This window comes from Watersipora subatra, chromosome 1 (genome assembly GCF_963576615.1).
Source record: "Watersipora subatra chromosome 1, tzWatSuba1.1, whole genome shotgun sequence".
Lineage (NCBI taxonomy): Eukaryota > Metazoa > Bryozoa > Gymnolaemata > Cheilostomatida > Watersiporidae > Watersipora > Watersipora subatra.
Genome location: NC_088708.1, coordinates 29,114,447 through 29,138,777, shown reverse-complemented (window position 1 = coordinate 29,138,777; position 24,331 = coordinate 29,114,447). Strand labels below are relative to the sequence as shown.

Here is a 24,331-nt window from a genome sequence, read left to right as displayed (position 1 = left end):
TGGTTATGAGGAGTGATAGACGAGTGAGATGCAGTCGTAGTCCTGACTATGTTTACCAACACTTACACCTGTTTATTACTATGGTTTTAGATACTTCACTCATACGATATTTACTGATGTCTGTTGCCTCTGGTGGAAGAGGATCCGGAGGCAGGGATCGACCTGACAATAGGAAGCAACCTGGCGACAGGAAAGGAGCGGATAGACAAACCACTAAGACTACCGGCTAAGCTGGCAAGGAGGCTGCGCAGAAGCCTAGAAGGAAGGCCAGGCAGATTTGTGGCAATGATGGAAAGCTGTTCTGCTGGTTCTGTGGATACAAGAGAGACCACTACGCAATAGGTTGTCCTAGCAACTATTGTAGGATGTGCTGTGGAAAGGGGCATTGGGCGAAGGAATGCCAGGAGCCTGTGTGCAGCTACTGTGAGGAAGTAGGACATCTGATGTTTAAGCGGATGTCAGGAGAAGCCTCTTTTTCCAGAAAGGGAAGAAAGCTATCGGAAGGGAGTAGAGCCAGTACCAGCTTTAAGGAGGCGGCCCCTAAGCCTGGGATGCCTACCCATAGCATTAGCTATGCAGCCGTGGCACATGGTAAGGTAGTTAGGTGACCTGTGGTCGACAAAGTTCAGTCATTCCTGGCTAATATCCAGTCTGACTTTTTTCGCAGGAGGAAGTTGATGCCAGGAAAACTGACATCAACAAAAGGAGGAAGGAGGCCCTAGCTGCCTACCACAGGACTCTTGCCAAGCATCAAGAGGAAGAGAACGACCTGGTTTGCCAGCTTGATGCTGATCGTCAGATGTCTGAGGCTCTGGATAGCTTGAAAAAGCTTACCCAGAAGGTGTCAGGTGCCACTGCCAAGGTATGGGTGGTAGATGTGCTAAGGGCAGCAAGGCATTTGCAAGTGGCAACATGGGCAAAAGCCGTGATGCGCCAGCTAGCAGTGGTTGGTGAGAGTGGCGTTGGTAGCAACGTCAGTGGGATCAATGAGACCAATGAGTCGAATACCAGCTAGCATGGATCCGGGCTCGATGAGGTTGAGACTCGTGAGCTTCGTGTGCAGCAGGATCAGGCCCAGTCTGAAACTGCCGGTGACTGAACTGGACGCGAGTTCAGTTCACTTGGACTCTTAGTCAAATGAGAGTACGGAGGCTTTGCCTACGGAGGTACTGCCTAAGGAGCCGAGCTCTGGTGAGGCTAAGTTTGTAAATGATGGAGATCCTGGTGAGGAAGAAGCTGATAGCGATAAGGAAGGAGTGGTGTCCATGAAAGACTGATACTGGAGGAGGCTAACTCCTGAAATGTGAGTACCGGTTTTTAGGTAATGATGAGTTTCTGTGAGGTCACTAATGAAGACCTGATGAACGGCGATAGCCTCGGTGAAGATTTCTGAACCAGAAAAACCGGTTTATGTATAAGGAAGAGCCCCAATACATCCCGAATCAACATTCGCAAATAAAAGGTACACTCCTTTTATATGCAACATACCTTCCTCAAGTGTGTTCAGGTTTTGTGCTTGTTTGTTGTGTTTGGCGTGATGCCTGTTTAACCAACTTGAGAAGAAAGGGCATGTTGTACATGTATATGCGTTCGTCTGCCTCGTGCCCATTCGTATTGCAGAAACTTCGGTTACGTATGCCTGTCTGGTATTGAGAGGTCACATCGCAAGTATGTGGTCCTATAGGAGTCGACCATGTGGACAGCTACGGAACTATATAAACATGTGACGAACTGCAGATGAGGCTTGTCCTTGTGGAACATTAGGTGAGTGTATACATTTAACAGATTTTACTAGAATGAAGCAAAACTTGGGCTATCAAACTATGTACATGTATCTTTATCTAAGTTTAGCAAGCATGAGTAATATTTGTTTTCATGCACAATACTAATTGGGACAAATATGTATAGCAATTATTAGCGGTGAGGCTACAAAATTCTAAAATAACCAATTGCCATAGTTTCATGAATTTAAGTAATGACACCCATTATTACAGTAATGCATGTCAATTTAATAAAAAAAGCTTGATCTAGCTGTATCTTTTATGCAGAATTAGCAGTCAATGTATCTTTAGTTGGTGTCCGAGTAAATGTTGTGCAAAAAATAACAAATGTTATAAGGTGCGATAAACAACTGCCCGAAAATATAACACGAGTATTCTTTCTATTTTCACTGAAAATTTTTTGATTTGTTATTAGTATGAAGAGTTATCCTTTGTTCGTGGTATTTTATTTATCCAGCTTTGAAATTGTCTCCACTAGTTTGTCTGAGAATCCCTTGAAAGGTTGTTCACTAATGGAATACTACTTGAAATTATCTAGCACATTCTCAACTTTCATATGCAATGTCAGTATTTCGATAATAATACACCGGAATCGATGACCCCCATAGAGATTGCGGTAATAATTATAGGTGACTCTGCTATAAGATTCTGAAAAATTCTTTACACTATTTTTGTAAATAAAATGCAGCTCTTTCTTGAAGCAAATTCTAATTTTAGTCAAAACATGGTTAATGTATTAATTAGATAGCCAGAATATGTTCAAATACTGTCATCCAGTAACGCTAAGAAAATGAAAGTGTGTCATTTCTACCAAGTAATTAAGATTTGATGCAGGTTAATTAGTTTACACAAATTGCTTCCATTTAGCACAGGCCGCTTGCTAGCTATTTTCATAAGTGTAGCCATGTGATTCACAGTTTACTGTCAATGCTTGATTTGATTGATATCTGATTGATTTGATACTGCTCTCAACCATAGCAGTTCCATCATTTTCATTTTGCAAAGTCATCCATCATGAGTCCAAGCTTTAATAACTTCAGGAAGTAGTTTTAGCCCTATGTTATTTTGTATGTTTGGCGAACCAAAATAGCTTGCTCAAAGGATAGATCAAATAACCAACAAGCACTATGTTAGGCCAGGTTCAGCAATTGCCTTCTCGTGTTCTACCACAAAGTTCTACAAAGCTGCTGTAACTTTGTGCAGGTAGTCTACCAGGTTATCTATTGATGTATTGATATCTCTTGTAGTTGCTGATGAAGCTAATGCAGATACGCTTTTGTCTCGTCTAAAAACAGCTTTCCATATAGTTTCAGACTCAGTTTCGATAGATTAGTACTGTTTCTAGTACTGAACTTACGTTATCGGAGGTATACATTATAGAAGCATCTACTTTAGTATTGTTTCTTTCCAGTTGTATACATATTTATAGAGAATATTGTTTTATTATTATTTATTCTTTAAATGCAGTACAAACCAATATAGATTACTTATACAAGCCTTAAACATACTTGTATAATCCTTAAACATACATTCCGTACAAAATAATGAACTGAGACAACTTACGAACAAATTCGCTTAAAGAATGGCCGTTCAGAACATCATTCCTAAACCGGAGAGCGTCTGTACATGTTTTACTATGCATTACTCGCTAGTGCAGTTTATTTCTTCGGGCTTTACTTTTATCTGACCATAAATGACTGTCCATACTGGTTTTAATAAATTGATGTAAGTTGTCCTTCAGGAACATGCTTTATGTGGCAGAGTATAACACCTGCTTTGGATGTTTTTCTGCAACGGAATCAGTAAATATGTCGTTAATCCCCAAAAATGGGTTAGTAAAAGGATTGATGAAAATCTTACTATCTGTTACCTTTAGCTGTACATTCTGATATGTCAGCTTATTATTATGAAATTGTAGAAGCTAACCTTCTGGGTGCTACAGGAAAAAAGCATACTGCTTGTTACCAACAATGAAGATCATGTGCTGATTTGCCTCCAATAGTGAGTCCGATCTACAACGGCTGACTTGCAGAGTGCAGGTTTTTGTTAAATTCCTAAAAAGCCACTGGGTATGACAGAGATGGCACCCAACTTTTAATCGCTCTCTGCAACTGGGCATGTCTCCATTTGTCAAGGTTTCCTTGCCACTGAACTCAGACATGTTCAGTCAAGATCACAGCCATTGCTTGTGCAACGTTGGTCTTAAAGAAATGAACAATCTATGCTTGCAGTAACCTAAGCAGGCATCACATTAGATTTTTGAAGAGTTACTCACACATTGAGTCTGGTTTACAAGTTGACTGATTCTGAATAAGATTAGCTGTCAATCGGAGTTTTAATAATTACAAAATAACAATTGTTATGCTCTTTGTTTTGTATGGTTATCATTGCTACATAGAATACAGCATCCGCAAATGGCAAATTTTGAATCCGCAAACGGTGAAGAATTTGTCACAATCAAAGGCAACACTGCTGCGAATCTATATAAAGATAATCAACAGATATGCTTGTACATCTAGCAACAACAATTAACCAGTTATGATATTTGTTGCTGTTTAAGATGAATTCAACTAAGTACAATCCATTAAAAATGGTTAACTCTGTAGTATTAATTATAATTATAAATTGTTGAATATTCACCCTTTTTCGTTTAGTTGTCAGTAAAATAAGCTAGCTACTTATTATCATACTAATGCTGTGGTTTTACTTATTCATATCTTTGCTCAATAAATCTAATTTGAAAATTACATACGAGCCTGCTCATTTATGTGTCCACTGCTGCAACATAAGCTCAATTGGCTAAAACCATCACAGTTGAATGTTATAAAGTTGTGAAGTTATTTCTACTGATTTCTACTCATTTCATGAATGATTTATGTAGTATGAAAACTGAATTCTATCCTACTGAAGAAAAATTGTACTAAATTCTCAGCCACTAACTGCATAACTACCTGTTACAAATATGAAGATTTTGACTCATCTTGGCGACCAAATGCTATCATTTATACATACCACTCACCGAGATTTTAAAGTAGTTGTCTTACATACGGCAGAGATGATGTCTAAGGAGCAAGAACTTAGTTTATTGCAAAGAGAAGTTGCAAGTTTTAATATGAAAAAACTATCGTTGAGTAAACTATTGACGTTTACTTGGAAAAGTTGCATTTGAAAATAGCATGATTAAAAGCATATGTTGCAATTTAATGCATTCAAATTAAGCTGACTAAAATATGGCATTTGTTGCCATCATACCTATTGACCAGCATAGCGCATTGCATGCTAGTTCATTACTTGTTTTTGAACTTTGAAGTGACAGTTTTCAATCAAGTTCTCCTAATCGCCGTTTTTTAAATTATCATTTTGATGTACCATACATTAGAACAAATTAAAAGTGATGCTAGTGTAGCTGGTAGGTCAAGGGGAAAATCTTCAGAGATCGCTCCGTAATCATACACCGATCTTGGCTTAGCCACTTAACAGAAACAAAGTGTTAAAGTAACACGTTTCGGCCTCTAATCTGTCTTTTTGCACAATACTCAATAGTCATAGCAAAAATGCCTGACATAAAAACTGGTATTTTCAGTGTTTTTAAAGTCGGTCAGACCTTTCTTTATTCAGTTCTTGATCAGCTTGAAGTGTTAGGCACTGGTTTTTCATGTTATTATTCATTAGGCCAAGTGCATCTGCAAACCTCTTTTTAAACAGCTATTGACTATGAAATATAATTGTCTGAGGTCACTTGCAATTACCTGACTTACAAAAGTATAGTTTCCTGTTGACTATCATAGCCATTCCCTAAGAGAATATTTTTAGCAAATACTGTCTCTGCTAAGTATAACATGAGTATACAAGGACTTGTTACATCCAGTTGCTTGGTCCTGTCAATCGTTGGAAAGCCTAGTGACAGGGTGATATAGGAAGTATTATTTGAGTACACCACCTGTCAGCAAAATTTTACTTTGGTTACTGCAAAATTGTGTTTTTCCACACTTTAGTATGTTTTCTCAATAACACGCGTTTGTTGCCTACAGTTAGAGCTTCTAGGATGCCACCACCTTTTTACTGGCTGACTATGAGCTGTTCAGTTACAAACCTTCCTCAGACATGGCAATTCTTTGCAGCCGTGAACATCATTTGCAGTGACCAATCATAATATCATTATCTATCTCATATTTCCAAAACGTCAATTGGACTTCAGCTACAATTGATGTGCCTTTGCTTAGATGCCTTGATGTGCCTTAGATGATTAGTGATACACCAGTGTCATTGCTGTCCTGACCACCCAGAAACTTGTCCTAGCAAATATGCTTTTTATATTACAATAGCTGAACTAATTTCTAGTTGTTGTTGCTATGTCACAGCCTGGAATTGGTGAAAGAAGGGGACTAGCATAGCATACAGAACTCTACCTTTTGCCAATCAGCGTCCTCTGTCACCAATTACTTTGTGTTCAGCAGTACTTTTAGCTATTTTACCAGAATGTAGCTTAGTCTTGACTCCAAAGACAGTGCCAGCTTTCCTCACTTATTTTTGTTGTAACTGTAGTTTTAGGCAACCTGAAGATGACAGTCAAACACTAATCTTTTTTCTACTTGTAATAGATTGCATTGTGATTTGCTGTGTTATTATGCCAACAGTTCCGATGAGTTGTGGGTTCAAGCTGGTGCAGTAGTTTGACGAAACTTTCGCAATTGTTTGAAATTGCAAACATATAATATTAGAGTTGTCTTCCACTGTTATTGAGTAATGTTTGCAAACATTTTTGTATTCAAAAGTATGAAAGCAGTTTGAGATGTTTTCTGTTTGTTTAGCAACCATCAAAATTAAAGAACAAATTTAGACAAAAAGTTCATAATATTATTTTTTTCTGAGGGTATAGAATAGTTGCATTGGAATCAATATGGGTGATTGGCTTGGACTAACCTTGGGCCAATCCAGAAAAGTTCATGGTGCGTTATAACTTATGCTTAACTTTCATTGATACAGTAGCCTACTTAAACCTGGCTTAAAAGTATGGGAATCTAGTGATTGTGACTGAGCTGGTTCACCAGCTGAAATTCCAGACACAGTTGCAATGCTTCAATGATAAATAGTCTGACCAACATGCCCATACTGCAATCGCTTGTCTCCATCTGCATAATGCATGGGGAGGAAACAAGCGATTTACTAAATCAAGTCATCGATTCTTGCAATTGCTTAGAATTGGTGCAGTACTTGCATATTACACTCTTGGTCCAGGGCAGGTGTTTAGGCTCAATGCTTTTAAGGCAAAATATTTGAATTTACCAAACTATCTGCTATTGCTGCGAAGATTAACAATAAAGATTAAATAGTCTTGTATTTAGAGTATGGCATTTAGAGAGGTGTTATCCCATTAAGTCAGATACAAATCTATGTTTTCTGCAACACTAAAAGTACACAAATCTGTTAAGGATCACATTTTTTACCACCGTTAATGGTTTTGAACTATTGAAAGTTGTTGATTAGTTCCTGGGCATAACTGGTAATGATGGAAACTGCTTGCAAAAACAATGTATGTGCAGCAACGCTTCGAGTTAGTTCATTGTAGTCAGGAATGCACCTTTTCACCCGTTTAATAGAAAAGACAACTGCAAATGAATGTCTGCGATAGCCATTTTTAAATGCTACCTTGCATTGTCACATCAATCCTAGTAAATTTAAGAGTATTTCTTTTTTGACTTGTAACTAGTAAGAGGTTCGATTAAACAGACTGCATGATTTGTTAACTTAGACTCGCTTGTGTTCTGTAGTATATTGCAAAGTTTTATTGATATTAGATCACGTAGTACATCTTGTTTCTTACTATAAAAATATATATTTATAAGATGACCAACACCCTGCATGGTGTTAAATATAGCTAACACTTTTCATTAAAAGATTTACTAAAGCCAAGTTGTTCAAGCTACTTTCACATTTACTAAAATGACTTCCATTTAAGAAAAGCTTGATATAGGCAACACACTTTGACTATCCCTTCCATACAGAATGAGCATATTTAATAATTTAATATGTGCTCTTAAAATAAGTGAAATACTATAACATAGCATGCAAGTTGATTTTATCGGGAAAATTAAAAACACTGAAATCTGGAAAGTAACATCTCTAACCAGTTTACACTTCATATTATAGAACTTGAATTGATACTCAAAGGTGCAGGAAAATAAAAACATGGCCAGAAACCTACCTTTTTAAGAACTAAACATGGGTGATACAACTATTAATAGGAAAACCGCAGGGTAAAGCTTGAGGACAATTAAATTTCATGGCTACGTTTTACTCTTCATCTTCGTAGTTCTCTATTTGTCGTTGAGTTCGTCTCTTTAAAGACATTTGCAGGTAGTATATACGCAAAATGCCCTTTATTAAGAAATACGAGATGCCACCCTGTAAGAACCAACAAAAACTAAATCAACTCAAAAACAAAATACACCATAATTGGTCATAAAATTATGAAACTGCAGTCGCAAAGAGATGTAGCATTTTTCCTCATTTGATCTTTATCGAGTAAATAATCTTTGATGATTTCAACATAAATCTGCGTGACATAATGTCTAAGAAATGACGGATTGACTTAGTGTTCCCGCTACTATACGTAGAAGAGATAATTTCAAAACCTACTAGAAAGACGGAGTCTTCATCAACTCTCATTATTTATATTTGGATTTATAATGGAATTGGAAGCTGTCTCAGTGTCTATTACCTTATAGCGGCAATGAGAATAATAAAGACAATTGTTACGTCTTTCAACAAGAAATATAAATTGGTGTTTGTTGATTATAAAGTAAGCCCCCTCTGAAAATGTTTAAAAATTGTTTTCAAAAATATTGATCTGTTTTATATGAAAAGACAATTGACTCAATGTTGGACAGTTTTCTACATTTGGAGATAAAAAATATTTTTTATGGATTCGAAAGTTACATTTATACGTTACCCTTTTATACTGTTAAATTTATCTTATGTTATTTACTAACCTCTAAGCACATACAAACAAGAGCACGCCAAGGAGGCTAATTTTAGCAGCAACTTAATTATGTTCAACAACACTTATTTTTTAATTCCAATTTGGTCTAACTTGATGATGCTTGTTTTAACACATGAGGTTAGATTTTCTTTATCATCATTGTAGCTATAGTACGCTTTCCGTTTTGTTGCGATAACTACAGTGAGATGTCTTTGAAATCTGCAAACACGTGACAGTCAAATCTCCACATACTGTTGCCCTAACATATAAATTTTTTAACATGTGACGCCTATTATACCCAGTCAACTCTGCATACCAAGTAATTTCCCCTATACAATGTTCCAAGTTTAATCAAAGCATTGCTTGTTTTCTCAACAAAAGCGAATAGGCTATTGGAAATTGAAAGCGTCAAAAATATAAAAATGTTAAAACGTTTGTAAGCTAAGTTGGTTTAAATTTTACCTAGTTTACGTTACAGTATATTATGATTTTACCATATATATCTATGAGTATATGCATAGCTAAGCCTACCATTTTGTTCCATGTATCTATAATAAAATTACAAAACACCTGTTGCCAATTGTTACTTTAGTTTCTCACCTTTAGATTTTTAAATATGCATTATATATCTAATGCTATATCTTTACCACTATGCATAATTACCCGTCATAGTTATTAAGGAGATATTGTAGGTTTAAGGAACTAGATTGTATTACTATGGAAACATTTTCTCCAACATATGTCGATTTTAACGGAGAAATGAAATTATGATAATTCTATGATAAGTTATGAGCACTTTCAATGCCAATTTACATCCATTCTCTTTTTTTCTAGAAAGCAGGGTCTAATCTGCAAAGAGAAATGATAAAAAATATTTTAAACCTCTAACATGAAGTAGAACAAGAACATATCTTTACTACAATAAGAGCAGTGCCTGCCTATCCATCTATCCGTCGCCAGGGTTAAAAATTAGAATAAAAAATTGCATTTTACGAGACGCCAACTCGTGACAATCAGCTTGTATACCAACATTTTAACACACTTGCGCCAAATCGGATGCCTTCAGGTATTTCTGAATAATTTTGCAACTACTTATTCTCTGGTCTTTATCGGCACACCTGACGATCCCTCACAGCTTGATAGACTGCTAGGGCATTAGTACTGTATATACTGTATAATAAACATAACCTTATGAGTTGTTTTCTCTCTCAAGTGTGACAAGATTCGCATTATTAAAATTGAATTTGAGAACTTGAACCGATATCACAGTTTACGCTATATGAAATTTTTTATGTAGTACGAAGCTAAAGATTTTCATAAATTCTTTACAATATGTGGAGTTTACATAATATGAGTTTACGTCATAAGAGCGTCTACTGTATATCGTCAACAATTATTTACTAATAGTCACGCATAGTCTCATGATTACCTTAACATACAATTTTTTTACAAACAACATCAAGTTTCAGCAATGGTTGACTCAACATCAAAGTAATTTCCAATATATGACATTTGGAGTTTTTCAAAACATCGTAGTTTTGTAGGTCAGTTTATATACACTATAAGCAGTTCTTTACATAGTTTGGTTCTACAGCGTGTGAATATTATAGGCGCATTCTATTTTCCATTTTACTTTTGAAATCATGAATCAAAATAAGACAAGCAAGAGTGGTAATAGTGGTAAAAAACAGATGCAATGGTTTTCTTAGAGGTAAAGCAAGAAATCATAGAAAGGTCATCCAAGTCATCTAGTAGCTATCATGAGGAAATGATGCGAAGTACAGAATGCCTGAAATGTGATGACGAGGAGAGTCTGAGCATGATTGTTAAAGTTAAAATACAAATAATATTAAATTGAAAAGTAAAACCGTGTTTATTTAAACTTGATGTACCGAAAAATATCCAATTGAACGCCACCTCTATTTGACCGCCACTATGAGAGAAGGGATGAAGAATAAAATGTTACCCTCTACTTGAACACCAATTTGAAAATCTTTGATTTTTATGAACTCATAATACCAAGGGACCAGCATAAAAGTGTCCACAAAATCGTATTAATAATGAATTGTTTACATCAGTATGAATCAATTCTCTCGTTGTCACACTCCAAAGCTTTTGGCTTGTTTTTCGTTAAAACTTTGAAAGCAACACCACAGAAATAATTAACAACTGTCTCAGGCTAATAGTACTTCCTTGTTTAATGCGGTCTTGATGCTTCAAAGTACATGCCTATAAAAACGGTTTACGTTTGCGATGGTACAAAGATTATGTTTAGCGAGCAAGCTTTTACGCATTGCATTTGTTAAACTAGTTCTGACCCACTGCCTCATCTACCACCAAGGCTGTGCTTCAGAACTCCCAGTTGTTAATGTAACAAGGCAAGTGACAAAATACCCTTTCTTATTTCTCATTACTTTATTAGTTTTGTTTCTTAGATGTAATTTACTCTTCTTTTCATTCATTTTCACATAATTTTATATAATGCATTCAATTTGATGCAATATATTCTTACTAGAAATATTACTAGAAAATGAGCAAACCAAATGGAATAGGGCATATGCTGAAAGGAATACAGTCAAACATGGATAACTCGCCCACGGATAGCTCGAACACATGGTTAATTCGAACGGTTTCTTTGGTCTGTTCCCACGTAATGATAAATTGCTATAGATAACTCGAACTCAACACTGTTAATTCGAACTGTTTTTTTGCCCAACGGCTACCGAAACGGTTGTTATCGCTTTAGAAAATCACTTTATTCAAAGCCATAGAGGTAAACCTCATCTTTTCGTAATTCATAAGCGTCGTTATTACCACCATCGGCAAAATATTTTTGTCAACGACTTTTCTAAAGGTTTGGTGAAATTTGATTTATACTGCTATACGATGAATAGCACGGGCTAGCCGGGTCACGCGCGCAAGGATTTTCGCCACGCACATACAAAACAAAAACAGCATGTTGTTTTTGTTTTGTATGTGCGTGGCGAAAATCCTTTGAGTGCGTGACCCGGCTAGCCCGTGATGAATAGTTTTCCGACGTTGATTCCGTGTTGAATCAACGTCGGAATGTTGAATGTTTAAAACGTCATAAAAATTGTTGTAATTAAACGTATACGTTGTCTTAGCTAAAAAAAACTCTTCATCGTTTGACCTAAACACAGAATACGTTTATACATTCAATAAGTATCCATTCAAAAAGCGTGAGTAATATACAATGTACCGTAAAACCTCGTAAAACTTTTAATTGAACTGCCTCGGAGTGTTGCTCTTAACGAATCCCAGGTAAAGTAAGGTAATCTTTGCATAAACTTCAAGAAAAATCGGCAAAATTGATCGTGGATAAAACGCTCAAAAGAAAAAGATGTCTTTTCTTTTGAGCATTTCAACAACGATCAAGTTTTGCCAATGTCAATCTAAAAAACGTCCTGGCAATAACATCACCTCAAACAACAAACCAATCTCAAGTGATAGAAAAATTTCTATACTTTTTGATAAAAACGTTTTAAACTTTACATTAGAAGTATTTAATTTGAAACAAGCCATTTGTGCTTTTGATTTATATTATAGTTTGTATATGTACATGTATCTACTAATAAATAAGTAAATACATGGACTTGTGACAGTGCTCTGATAACTTGAACGCTCTAATAATTCGAACACTTTTGCTCGGTCCCTTGAAGTTCGAGTTATCTATGTTTGACTGTATATGCCCGAATGCATGACGGTTTCGACATTATTAAATAAATATCGCAATGGTATAAATCACATCAAGATTTACATGTACTGCAGTTATACATGTAGTTGCTTACCAGGTGCTTGGCTTGAAAAAGGCAGCAACACTCAAAAAAGCTAATACTCAATTATTATTACTCAGAATGTAGTTGCTCACTTGCATTATTTGAGTAGGGATTGTGTGTGTTACTTTCCCAAACAGTTACGCAAAGTTTTAAAAACAATCAAAACATAACTTCGTTAGTTTAAATAAATGATGTAGTCATTATGGCCGATCTTTAAAAACACAAATTGACAGAAGGTATGCCATGGTATCTTCTTTTAATTTCTTTAAATTTTAAATTTAAAACGAACTTCTAGTTCGTTTTAAAGCCTAAATATGTTCTTATTGTGTGAAACCAGTTCGCTTAGGTGAAAATTATTTGCGTTATTTTCATTAAAAATTTTACTTATACTTGTATTCAACTATTTCACTCCTAGTAATGAATTCTCACAAAATTAGAAAATGGATGATTGTCTCAAATTGATTGAAAGATTAATTCAAAATATTCACGCGACTCGATAATGGTGCTCTTTCCAAATAATCATATTCTAGTAAAAGAATTGCTACCTCAGTTTTAAATTTAAAGTTCCAGTGCCATCATTTATATAGTAATTTTATGAGCAATTATGCTATTAGCTGAAACCATTAGCAAATACTTGTTAAAAAACCCACCATCAAGGATCTCTGGAAATTTGATTTGAATGATCTGAAACAGAGTTTGCCAGTGAGAGTGGATATGGTAGGAAATACCAAAGCACCAACAAGCACCCTGGTGTAGGAGATAGGTAGCCTATCCTCAGCAGCGTCGTTGCCCGTGATCCACGATGTTGAACTTTCTGCAACATAACAGCCCAAATGACTAGTATGTTCCAAAGATAGTACGTCCCACACATTGACTTTTGTGGTATTAACTCTACTATTGATATGAAAGCTGAGTAAGGACATATTTATGCTTTAAAAATAGAAAAACCAAATGCATTGAAGCGGTAGATAAAATTAATAATAAAACGCAATAAATCTCACTTCAATTCTTCACATAAATCTAAGAATCTCATATCGAAGCATCAAATATGTGCTTGCTTGATAAATCTATTTTCATATTCACATATTGTGGTCCCGAAAAAAATTTTAAACAATGTCTAGTTGAGTCTTTGCTTTGCTACTTGCGCTGATTGCTATTCCGCTGATCAAAAACATCAATCAGTTAGTGTTTACTGAATAGGAGTGCAATTTGAAAACTCACAAAAATGTAAACAATAGATAACATGCAGATAATATCGTAAGCAATCTGAAAGTGAGTGAGGCCGATAGAAAACTTAATAATTGCCGATATTTTACAGAAGATTCGTTCCGGGACAAAACCGCTGAAACGAAATATTTCACCATAGTTGCATGTTTTACCAGACTTGGATGTTTTACCATTGTTTCACCAGAGCTGGATGTTTCCCCAGAGTTGGATGCTTCACCAGAGTTGGATGTTTCACCAAGGTTGGATGTTTCACCAGAGTTGCATGTTTTACCAGAGTTGCATGTTTCATCATTGTTTCACCAGAATTGGATGTTTCACTAGGGTTAGATGTTTCACCAGAGTTGGATGTTTCACCTGGGTTTGATGTTTCACCAGAGTTGGATGTTTCACCAAGGTTAGATGTTTCATCAGGATTAGATGTTTCACCAGGGTTGGATGTTTCACCAGGGTTGGATGTTTCACCAGAGTTGGATGTTTCACCAGGTTTAGATGTTTTACCAGAGTTGGATGTTTCACCAGAATTGAATGTTTCACTATAAATAGATGTTTCACCAGAGTTGCATATTTTACCAGAGTTGGATGTTTCACCATAGTTGCATGTTTCACCAGAGTTGCATGTTTCACCAGAGTTGGATGTTTCACCAGGTTTAGATGTTTTACCAGAGTTGGATGTTTTATCAGAGTTGGATGTTTTACCATAGTTGGATGTTTCACTATAAATAGATGTTTCACCAGAGTTGCATATTTTACCAGAGTTGGATGTTTCACCAAAGTGAAATGTTTCATCAGAGTTGGATGTTTCACCAGGGTTTGATGTTTCACCAGAGTTGGATGTTTCACCAGAGTTGGATGTTTCACCAAGGTTAGATGTTTCATCAGGGTTGGATGTTTCACCAGGGTTGGATGTTTCACCAGAGTTGGATGTTTCACCAGGTTTAGATGTTTTACCAGAGTTGGATGTTTCACCAGAATTGAATGTTTCACTATAAATACATGTTTCACCAGAGTTGCATATTTTACCAGAGTTGGATGTTTCACCATAGTTGCATGTTTCACCAGAGTTGCATGTTTCACCAGAGTTGGATGTTTCAGAGTTGGATTTTTACCAGAGTCGGATGTTTCACCAGAGTTGGATGTTTTACCAAGTTTAAATGTTTCGCCAGAGTTGGATGTTTCACCATATTTAGATGTTTCACCATAGTTGGATGTTTCACAATATTGGATGTTTTACCAGGGTTAGATGTTTCACCAGAGTTGGATGTTTTACCATAGTTGCATGTTTCACCATAATTGGATATTTCACCAGGGTTGGATAATTCACCAAGATTAGATGTTTCACCAGGGTTTGATTTTTCCCCAGAGTTGGATGTTTCACCAGGGTTAGATGTTTCACTAGAGTTGCATGTTTTACCAGAGTTGGATGTTTCACCAGAGTTGGATGTTTTACCAGGGTTAGATGTTTCACCAGGGTTGGATGTTTCACCAGAGTTGGATGTTTTACCAGGTTTAGATGTTTCACCAGAGTTGGATGTTTCACCATAGTTGAATGTTTCACCATAATTGGATGTTTTACCAGGGTTAGATGTTTCACCAGAGTTTGATGTTTCACCAGAGTTGGATGTTTTACCATAGTTGCATGTTTCACCATAATTGGATGTTTCACCAGGGTTGGATGTTTCACCAGGGTTAGATGTTTCACCAGGGTTTGATGTTTCACCAGAGTTTGATGTTTCCCCAGAGTTGGATGTTTCACCAGGGTTAGATGTTTCACTAGAGTTGCATGTTTTACCAGAGTTGGATGTTTCACCAGATTTGGATGTTTTACCAGGGTTAGATGTTTCACCAGGGTTGGATGTTTCACCAGAGTTGGATGTTTTACCAGGTTTAGATGTTTCACCAGAGTTGGATGTTTCACCATAGTTGAATGTTTCACCATAATTGGATGTTTTACCAGGGTTAGATGTTTCACCAGAGTTTGATGTTTCACCAGAGTTGGATGTTTTACCATAGTTGCATGTTTCACCATAATTGGATGTTTCACCAGGGTTGGATGTTTCACCAGGGTTAGATGTTTCACCAGGGTTTGATGTTTCACCAGAGTTTGATGTTTCCCCAGAGTTGGATGTTTCACCAGGGTTAGATGTTTCACCAGAGTTGCATGTTTCACCAGAGTTGGATGTTTCATCAGAGTTGGATGTTTCCCCAGAGTTGGATGTTTTACCAGGGTTGAATGTTTCACCAGGGTTGGATGTTTCACCAGAGTTGGATGTTTTACCAGGTTTAAATGTTTCACCAGAAGCAGACGCAGAGCAGAAATAAATGCTCTAAAAGAAGATGAAACTGAGGTTCAGGAGGAGGTTTATTCAGGGGAAATAGATCTAATGGAATCCATCAACACAGGAACTTGGCATTCTACAGTCGAAGTAGTCACAAGCTTGAAGAAGGGGCAAACAGCCAGCTTTAAATTGGACACTGGGGCTGCACTAAGTGTTTGTGGACCAAATCACTTAAAAGGGAGATTGGAGCCTTCAACTAAAAGATTATACGGGGCAGGTAAAACACAGTTAAATTGCTTAGGGGTTATAAGATGCCGCATCCAATCTGGTAAATTTGCCACAAAAAGATATATATGTAGTTGAGAATCAACAGATGCCATTGCTGAGCAGATAAGCCTGTGAAACACTACAGTTAGTATCGGTGGATGCTGACAGATGTGAAGTGAGTGATGTGAATGCGGACCAGCAGCTGTTTAAGGATCTAGGACAAGTGAAGAGTGAACATTCCATCACACTAAAAGAGGATACCATACCTTTTGCCATACACGCCCCTAGACCAATAGCATTCCCGCTAAAGAAACAAGCAGAGCAAACATTAGTGAAGGATGGAGTCATCAGACCAATTACTGAAGCAACACCCTGGGTTGCACCAATGGTCGTTGTACCAAAAAATGGCCAAGGCAAAGTTAGAATTTGTACAGACTTCACCCAACTCAACAAATATGTGATGAGAGAAATTCCATCCAATGGCCACAGTAGAGAACAGTCTTGCTAGTCTGGGAAACGGTGTAAAGTTTTCAAATATTGATGCTAACAGTGGATTTTTTCAGATACCACTCAGTCAAGAGTCAAAAAAGTTGACTACTTTTTTTACTCATAAGGGGAGATACAGGTATGAAAGTCTTCCCCAAGGCCTTTGTAGTGCCCCGGAGATATTTTCAGCAGATATGAATAGAATACTGAATGGGATTGAAGGAGTGATAGTTCATATGAATGATGTGTGTGTATTTGGAGAAACGAAAGAGAAACATGACAAAAGTTTGGAGCTGGTCTTGGCCGCAAATCAAAACGGCCGGTATGACACTGAACAAGTCAAAATGTAAGTTTGGTCAAAAAAGTGTGGAGTTTCTTGGGTATATCATCTCCAAGGAGGGTATAAGCGCTGGACCACGAATACAAGGAATACAAGACTTTCCCACACCCACTTCTGTGACAGCTGTAAGAAGTTTCCTTGGTCTTGCAAATCAATATGCACGCTTCTTAGAAAAGCTGGCTGAAAAGAGTGCCCCTCTAAGAGCTTTGCTGAAGACAGGTATTGAATGGAACTGGGATTATGCGCAGGAGAATGCATTTCAAGAAGTCAAAGAGCTGTTCAGCAAACCAAGCAAACCAGCTACTTTGAGACAAGTTCAAGGTGACGGCACCCGCAAGCTAGTGGCGGCTGCTAGTAGATCCCTTAGTGAAACTGAGCAACATTATGCAGTGATAGAAAAGGAGGCGCTAGGAGTGTGCTGAGCAATGGAGAAACTTTCTTATGTCTTAGGAATGAAAGATGTAACGATTGAAACAGATCACAAAGCCTTCATTCCCTTGTTTGGTAATCAGTTTCTAGATAAGCTGCCTCCCAGAATTCAAGGCTTTAAATTGCGACTACAGAGATTCTACTATGACATCAAATATGTGAGTGGAACTGACAACAAGGCAGCAGATGCACTATCACGATATAACACTAGAGAACCAGAACAGAGTGATATAGTACGAGTAGAAGTGATTGAAAGCTATGTACAGGAGAGTGTGCATTGGAATGGAAGCTGCGACAGATTGGAGAAATTCAAAGTGGAACAAAGAGAAGATGAAACTTTGAGACAGGTTATTCATTATGTTGAACAGGGTTGGCCAGTTTACCTTTCATCCATGGACACAATCCTGAGGGCCTACTTTGAAAGGAGAGGACTACTGACTGTGAACAAAGGACTGCTGATGCTAGGCATGAGATTGGTGGTTCTCCTATCCCAGAGAAGTCAGGTTCTTGAGAATATCCACAAGAGACATTTAGGCATTACTAAATGCCAAAAAAGGGCTAGAAACAGTTTGTGGTGGCCGTCTATGGCAAAGGCAATAGAGGTACAGATAGCTAAATGTGAAGTGTGTAAGAGAGAATCGAATATAACATATGAACCCCTGAGACCTTCCGCTACCCCTGATCGGCCTTGGCAAATGTTAAGTACTGACTTGTTTCAACTAGAGAGGAACAACTACCTGATAGTGACACATTATTATTCAAGATACCCTGAAATAGCTTTACTAAATAGAGATACTACATCAAAGAATGTCATATCCCACATGAAAAGTATGTTTTCCCGGCACGGTATTCCAGATTGTTTAGTGTCTGACAACTGACTGTAGTGTTCATTTGAAGACTTTCAGAAATTTGCAAAAGCATATGGATTCACCTATGTGACAAGTAGCCCAAAGTATACTAGCGGCAACGGTGCAGCTGAGAGAGTGGTTGCAACAGTAAAATCCTTGCTCAGCAAGGAGAAAGATCCATATATAGCTCTCCTTGCCTCTAGAGCAGTGGTTCCCAACTACCTTCGAGCCATGGACCCCCTGAGCTCATTATCTAAAAGTCACGGACCCCTTTATAAACATCATAATATATAGCGTTTATAACAATGCATTGTAAATTGAAATGTTTCATTTGCCATTAATCTTAGTATACCGCTAAAATTGAAAAGGGAGAGAGAATTACGTGTTTGCTGGTTAGAGGTTTTGGTGTTTTGTACTACTAACTGGAAATCAGGTACTATCCAGTGATTTATGCACATAGGTGATAAAAGTCTGCACCCAAAAACCTAACAAGACAACACGACCACCCCGCGGGAATTGCATTAGCCCTGAAACCCAGGCTAGCACAATCCCAACAGAGCTCGATCATTAAACCCCGCCCATATGATAGCCGTCGCCTATCCTTTTAGGGTTTTATATCAGTGATCCAATCACTACAAGACAGAAATAGCTGTAAATAACTAGCTAGAAAAAACAATACTGGCACCAGTCTGTGGACCCCCTCAAAACCTCCTGTAGACCCCTAGGGGGTCCATGGACCACCAGTTGGGAACCACTGCTCTAGAGCATCACCATAGTTAGAGTATACCATCCCGCTGAATTGCTCATGGGACGGATGCTGAAGACAACTGTGGCAGTACATCCTGATAGTCTAATGCCAAAGCTACCCGATCATGAAAAGTTTAAAGCCAAGAATGAGCTTTACAAAGAGAGAATGAAGATGAACCATGATATCAATCCCAAGGTAAAAGATCTTCCAGCAGTGTGTGGTGGAGATCGTGTTATGGTGAGAGATAGTAGCCAAGAGGCGATCGAAAGTTTATCATAGAGGGAGATAATAGTCAGCCCTTGGTACGGAACAGGTCAGCAGTAATCTCAGTTAGTGACTCTACTGTAAATGCGGAAAGACGCAGAGTTAATGTTAGATCAGCTATGACGGCAACCCCGAGGATGAGTATGCGACTCCGGCAACAGCCAGATAAATATGAGGCATAAGTTTAGCAGTATGGTAACTACCATACTGCGACATGCTGCTACATCATATCGCTGAGCGACAAACCATGAACTCTAGACAATCACTATTGCATATTACTACGCAGCTTACTCTTGACAAATACTTTTATTGTTTACTTGCATTGCATTTACCCATACAAATTTACGATAGCTTATGTGTTTGTCGCAGGGTTTATGTGCCAGTTTATTTTAGTAGATCATTATCTAGATATTCGAGCTTTTGAGCTTGTCAAGAGATGTTGTAATGATATTAGTACAAGTGCGAATTATCCTCTCATGTTTATGTTTTCATTAGGAGTAGACAACTCTTGCATTTAACGAGCACATTATATTCATGTCTTGAGATTACCATGCGTTTTCGGTTGAATACAAAATTAAAGAAAAGCGATCTTATATCGCTCTCGTTATAATCCAAGCCATCCTATCCATCTGTGTAATACAAAAGATGTTTTACCAGGGTTGGATGTTTCACCTGAGTTGGATGTTTCCCCAGAGTTGGTTGTTTCACCAGGGTTGGATGTTTCATCAGGGTTGGATGTTTCACCGGGGTTGGATGTTTCAACAAAGTTGGATGTTTCACCAGAGTTGCATGTTTCACTAGAGTTGCATGTTTCACTAGAGTTGCATGTTTCACTAGAGTTGGATGATTCACCAGAGTTTCATGTTTCACTAGAGTTGGATGTTTCACCATAGTTGCATGTTTTACTAGAGTTGGATGTTTCTTCAGAGTTGGATGTTTCACCATAAATAGATGTTTCACTAGAGTTGGATGTTTCCCCAGAGTTGGATGTTTCACCAGGTTTGGATGTTTTACCAGGGTTAGATGTTTCACCAGAGTTGGATGTTTCACCAGAGTTGGATGTTTCACCAGAGTTGGATGTTTCACCATATTTAGATGTTTCACCATAAATAGATGTTTCACCAAAGTTGGATGTTTCAACACTGTTCATCCTGATTGGCCCAACCAGAAATGGTTTTTCACACTGTCAAATTTGCTTATACAGAGGTAAACAGATAACACAAAAACAAATCTTATTAAATATTCAGATTTCTTGATTTCTCTAAATAGACCATATTGACAAATATATACTTCTAAAAACTCTACGCAATATAGGCGTGCTAAGTAATTACTTATTGTCTGTAATTGTACTTTTTTTGTCAGACGTTTCCATATTTCGATAGCCGGGCTGCTATCTTACAACTTGCTACATTTTTTCCTGCAGTTTTTTTTGCCACTCCTTCCATTTTCAATCAGCCTATTTTTGTGCTGTCTGTGCACCAGTGGTTTGAGATATCAGTCATAAAAATCGTAAGTTTCACAAGGGTAACTCCCTTTTTTCCTACCATCTTTGGTTGGGCAAGATGTTGATACAATAAAAGAGCTACATGTAAACCTTCAAATTATTTTTTATTTAGCTTGAACGCTCCTTTCAAGACACATTGCTACATTTTATTTCTCATACTACCTGGTGCAAAAGGCAAGGCAGCTTTCTACTAGCACCTTGCTCAAATCCTTTAAGACTGACCTGCCTGCCTCCTTTCCCTTCTCCAATAAGCGAAAGCAGGACTTTAGCAACCCCACAGGACCCCATCTCCACTCGGCCCTTTTCCAGGCTACTGACACTTGAGAGTCCTGCTCTAATCTACTTCAATACTAAATAATAGTCAAATCAAAACTGATCTAATATTTAGTCTAAACTGACTTGCCATTTGCATAAGCGGATACCCAGTGTTTAACAATAATTATTAAAACACAACAAAGAATTCATGAACTTTTGGTAGCTGGCTGCAATAACGTGAAACGTATGTAAAGTTCTTAGAATCTGTGTTAGTCATCTCCTAAAAGGGTCAGAACTTATATCGCAGCACAAACTAAATTTTGCATTGCTGACTATCAGCCTTATTACTAAGTAATAATCTATCCGTACAGTTTATTTGATATCATCATTCTGACGTTAATATACCTGCTATCTTCACAACAGGGCTTTAAGATGCTTAAACACCAACTTTACGCCCAAAAAAGGCTCTAAAATAAAATTACTGTAATACAGAAGAGTGATTATCTGACCTTTGGAACTATTAAATGGAAGCATGGATGAGACTTTTCTCCACACCTTCAGAACAGCTTCCTCCCACCTGAGTAGCTTGCCTATGATCAAACCAAAGGGAATAGCAGGCAGACCGATGAATAGAAATATCGGATCGGCCTGCTCCATCACGCCGACACCTTCCTTGTGCCCCAAGACCTAGAAGGTTAACATATTTAGTCCATGAATTGTGGACAAAGGTATGTCGTAACTAGTTGGATAGATTGGAAATAAACTGACTACACATTCCCATCTTATTAAAAACCTTGATTAGTTTAGCAATACTTTTATGTTGATCAGAACAAAAAGCTTCGCAGAAACTTTTATCAGAGTCTGTTAGAACTGCTAGTGCAACACCTTTTGTTTTTTAATGCAAAAGTGAGTACCGTTCTCTCAGTTAAGCAGTATAATGATAATAATAGATTTCCAAACATATGCCAACGTTATTCTCATAAGTGTTTAGTAAAATTGTCCATAATTTATGTTTGACATGCATATAACCAGACATTTCATGGCACAATGACAGACCTATAGCTATTGGTGCTAACTTCATCAGCATCTTAAAGCAGTTTTGTTGTGTAGGTAAAATATTGGATCAAAAAGAGACTTGTATTTGCTCAGCTGCCTACCAATATTCTACAGATTTTAACATCTACAAAGAGATATGTTGCTTAGTCTGCACTGCAACAGAAATAAATGCTTTGCTACATTTAACTTCAATCTCTTAGTGATACATTTGTATTACAGAACAGCAATAAAAGAGACTTCTATTTTTTCTTTACTATTTAAATCTAGATTGCAGTATCCCATTGCAGATGCAGGCATCCTATAACTGAATTTTCTCATTATGGAAATATATCTATTAAGCCAGACAATTGGCAAATAGAAGAAACAGAAACAAATCTTACTTGCATAACAGTAACAGCTCCATAAGTAACTGATGTCCAGTAGAGAGAACCCATAAGTATACCAGCAGCAACATATGGACAGAGTTTGTGGATATATTTTTCCAGCAAATCCAATGCCGTCATACCTAAACCTGTAAAGAATTAAGCAGAGTCTCATTTTAAAAACAAATACCAACTTCTAAGAACCCTAAATACATAAGAAATTAATACATACCCATACGAGGATAAACAATTTTATAGAGGTGATTGCACTGAGGGCAATGTACTTCTGAAGCAGGGTTATGTTTGTGCTTTTCATCGATCCATCTTTGAAGACATCTGATGTGTACCCATTTTGCAGTGCCCTTACACTTACAAGGAGTCAACCAGTCGAGCTGCACATCTTCATCTGTGCCAAAACATACCCAACAGGTTCGCCTAAAAGATGAAACTAAATAGATAATAAAAGATCGTTGAAAGTCATCGCCAAGCTCAAAAAACAATAAAAGTTGTCTGAAATGAAAAATACATGATTGTAACGATTTAGGTATTACAAAATAGTAAGTTTTTAAAAAAGTTTATAAACTGACAAGTAGCTATAAAACTACGACTGAAATAAGTGAACATACTTCCTTTTTTAAATATTCAAACATACTGTATAATGAACTAAGCTAGCATATAGTAGTACGGCAGACTTACAGTGCTGGAATAGATTGTTGCCGGTCTAAAGCAGCTTCAGACATGTTGCTTTTTAGGTTTATTTATGGCAAGCAACCGTTGTTTTGTTAATAAAAACAGTTCTATAGACTAAATGCCGAAGATTCGCTTATAAAATTAGACTATCGGTTTGTTAGTCAGCATTCCAACGACGATTGTACAACTTTAAGTTTTATTTCTGCAGGACATATATTGTTTAAACTATGGTAAAATCATGTATAGGTCCAGAGTGAGATGTGCGTAAGATAAAAGTGTAATTCTACTTGTAAGCCTTTCCGTAAGGAAAGTTGACTTCTGACAAAGCGGTTTTATGTGTAGTTGTCTTCACGACAACTCGTCTACAGTAAGTCCGGAAAACTAAACGAAAGTTCGGCACAAGCCGCCTATATAAATGAACGTGAACTTGAACTCGGTTCCTCAGATGAAAGTACAGTTTGTTCGAATGACTGTTCTACAGGCTGACTAAAGTACAGTAGTTTCTTTTTACGTAAGGTTCTCTCGTCTACAATGTCCCAATGTTTGGGCATAGACCTATTAACTATACAGTTAATACATCTATGTATGTATGTATACCTATTAACTATACAGTATAGTTAACAGGTCTATATGTTTGGGTGAATCTTCACCGGCAGACCTGCCAACCCAAGAGTGGGGCAATGCGTGAGATTTGGTTTTGAGGCAATTGATGTATCAATGATAGTATATATAAAATTCTGGAAATTGGGGCAAAAATCTTACGCATTTCTCACGCATTTTCATATTTTCTTTGGGGTGATTGCGTGAGTCTCACGCCTAAAGCGTGAGAGTTGGCAGGTATGTTCACCGGCTTTTATTAGTTTCATGTGTGCAATGATATACAGCCCCCCATGGGGCTGTATATCATTGATGTGTGCAACAGCTAAGTTACTGGTAATGTGAATGTTTACCATTTAAAACCTATACAAAGCTTAGCTTTGCAGGCAGCAGTTAACTGAAATGAGCTGACTATAGAACTT

At 37.3% G+C, this 24,331-nt stretch overlaps 2 protein-coding genes across 3 annotated transcripts; both read right to left on the bottom strand.

Moving 5' to 3' along the window:
- Positions 1-7,550: 7,550 nt before the first annotated feature.
- LOC137385651 (E3 ubiquitin-protein ligase MARCHF5-like) lies at positions 7,551-23,617 on the bottom strand. Of its 2 annotated transcripts, none has more exons than XM_068072159.1 (6): positions 23,319-23,617; positions 22,855-23,057; positions 22,641-22,771; positions 21,714-21,891; positions 13,211-13,374; positions 7,551-8,186 (listed from the first exon to the last, which is right to left on the bottom strand). In XM_068072159.1, exons 1-6 carry the CDS (start codon positions 23,360-23,362, stop codon positions 8,076-8,078), a joined length of 831 nt encoding a protein of 276 aa, XP_067928260.1. In that variant the 5' UTR covers positions 23,363-23,617; the 3' UTR covers positions 7,551-8,075. The 2 variants fall into 2 exon arrangements, with proteins under 2 accessions (XP_067928260.1, XP_067928261.1); XM_068072160.1 differs by having other exon boundaries at positions 22,641-22,765.
- LOC137385257 (dentin sialophosphoprotein-like) lies at positions 14,757-16,606 on the bottom strand. Its single transcript, XM_068071692.1, has 2 exons — positions 16,592-16,606; positions 14,757-16,111 (listed from the first exon to the last, which is right to left on the bottom strand). Exons 1-2 carry the CDS (start codon positions 16,604-16,606, stop codon positions 14,876-14,878), a joined length of 1,251 nt encoding a protein of 416 aa, XP_067927793.1. The 3' UTR covers positions 14,757-14,875.
- Positions 23,618-24,331: the final 714 nt, after the last annotated feature.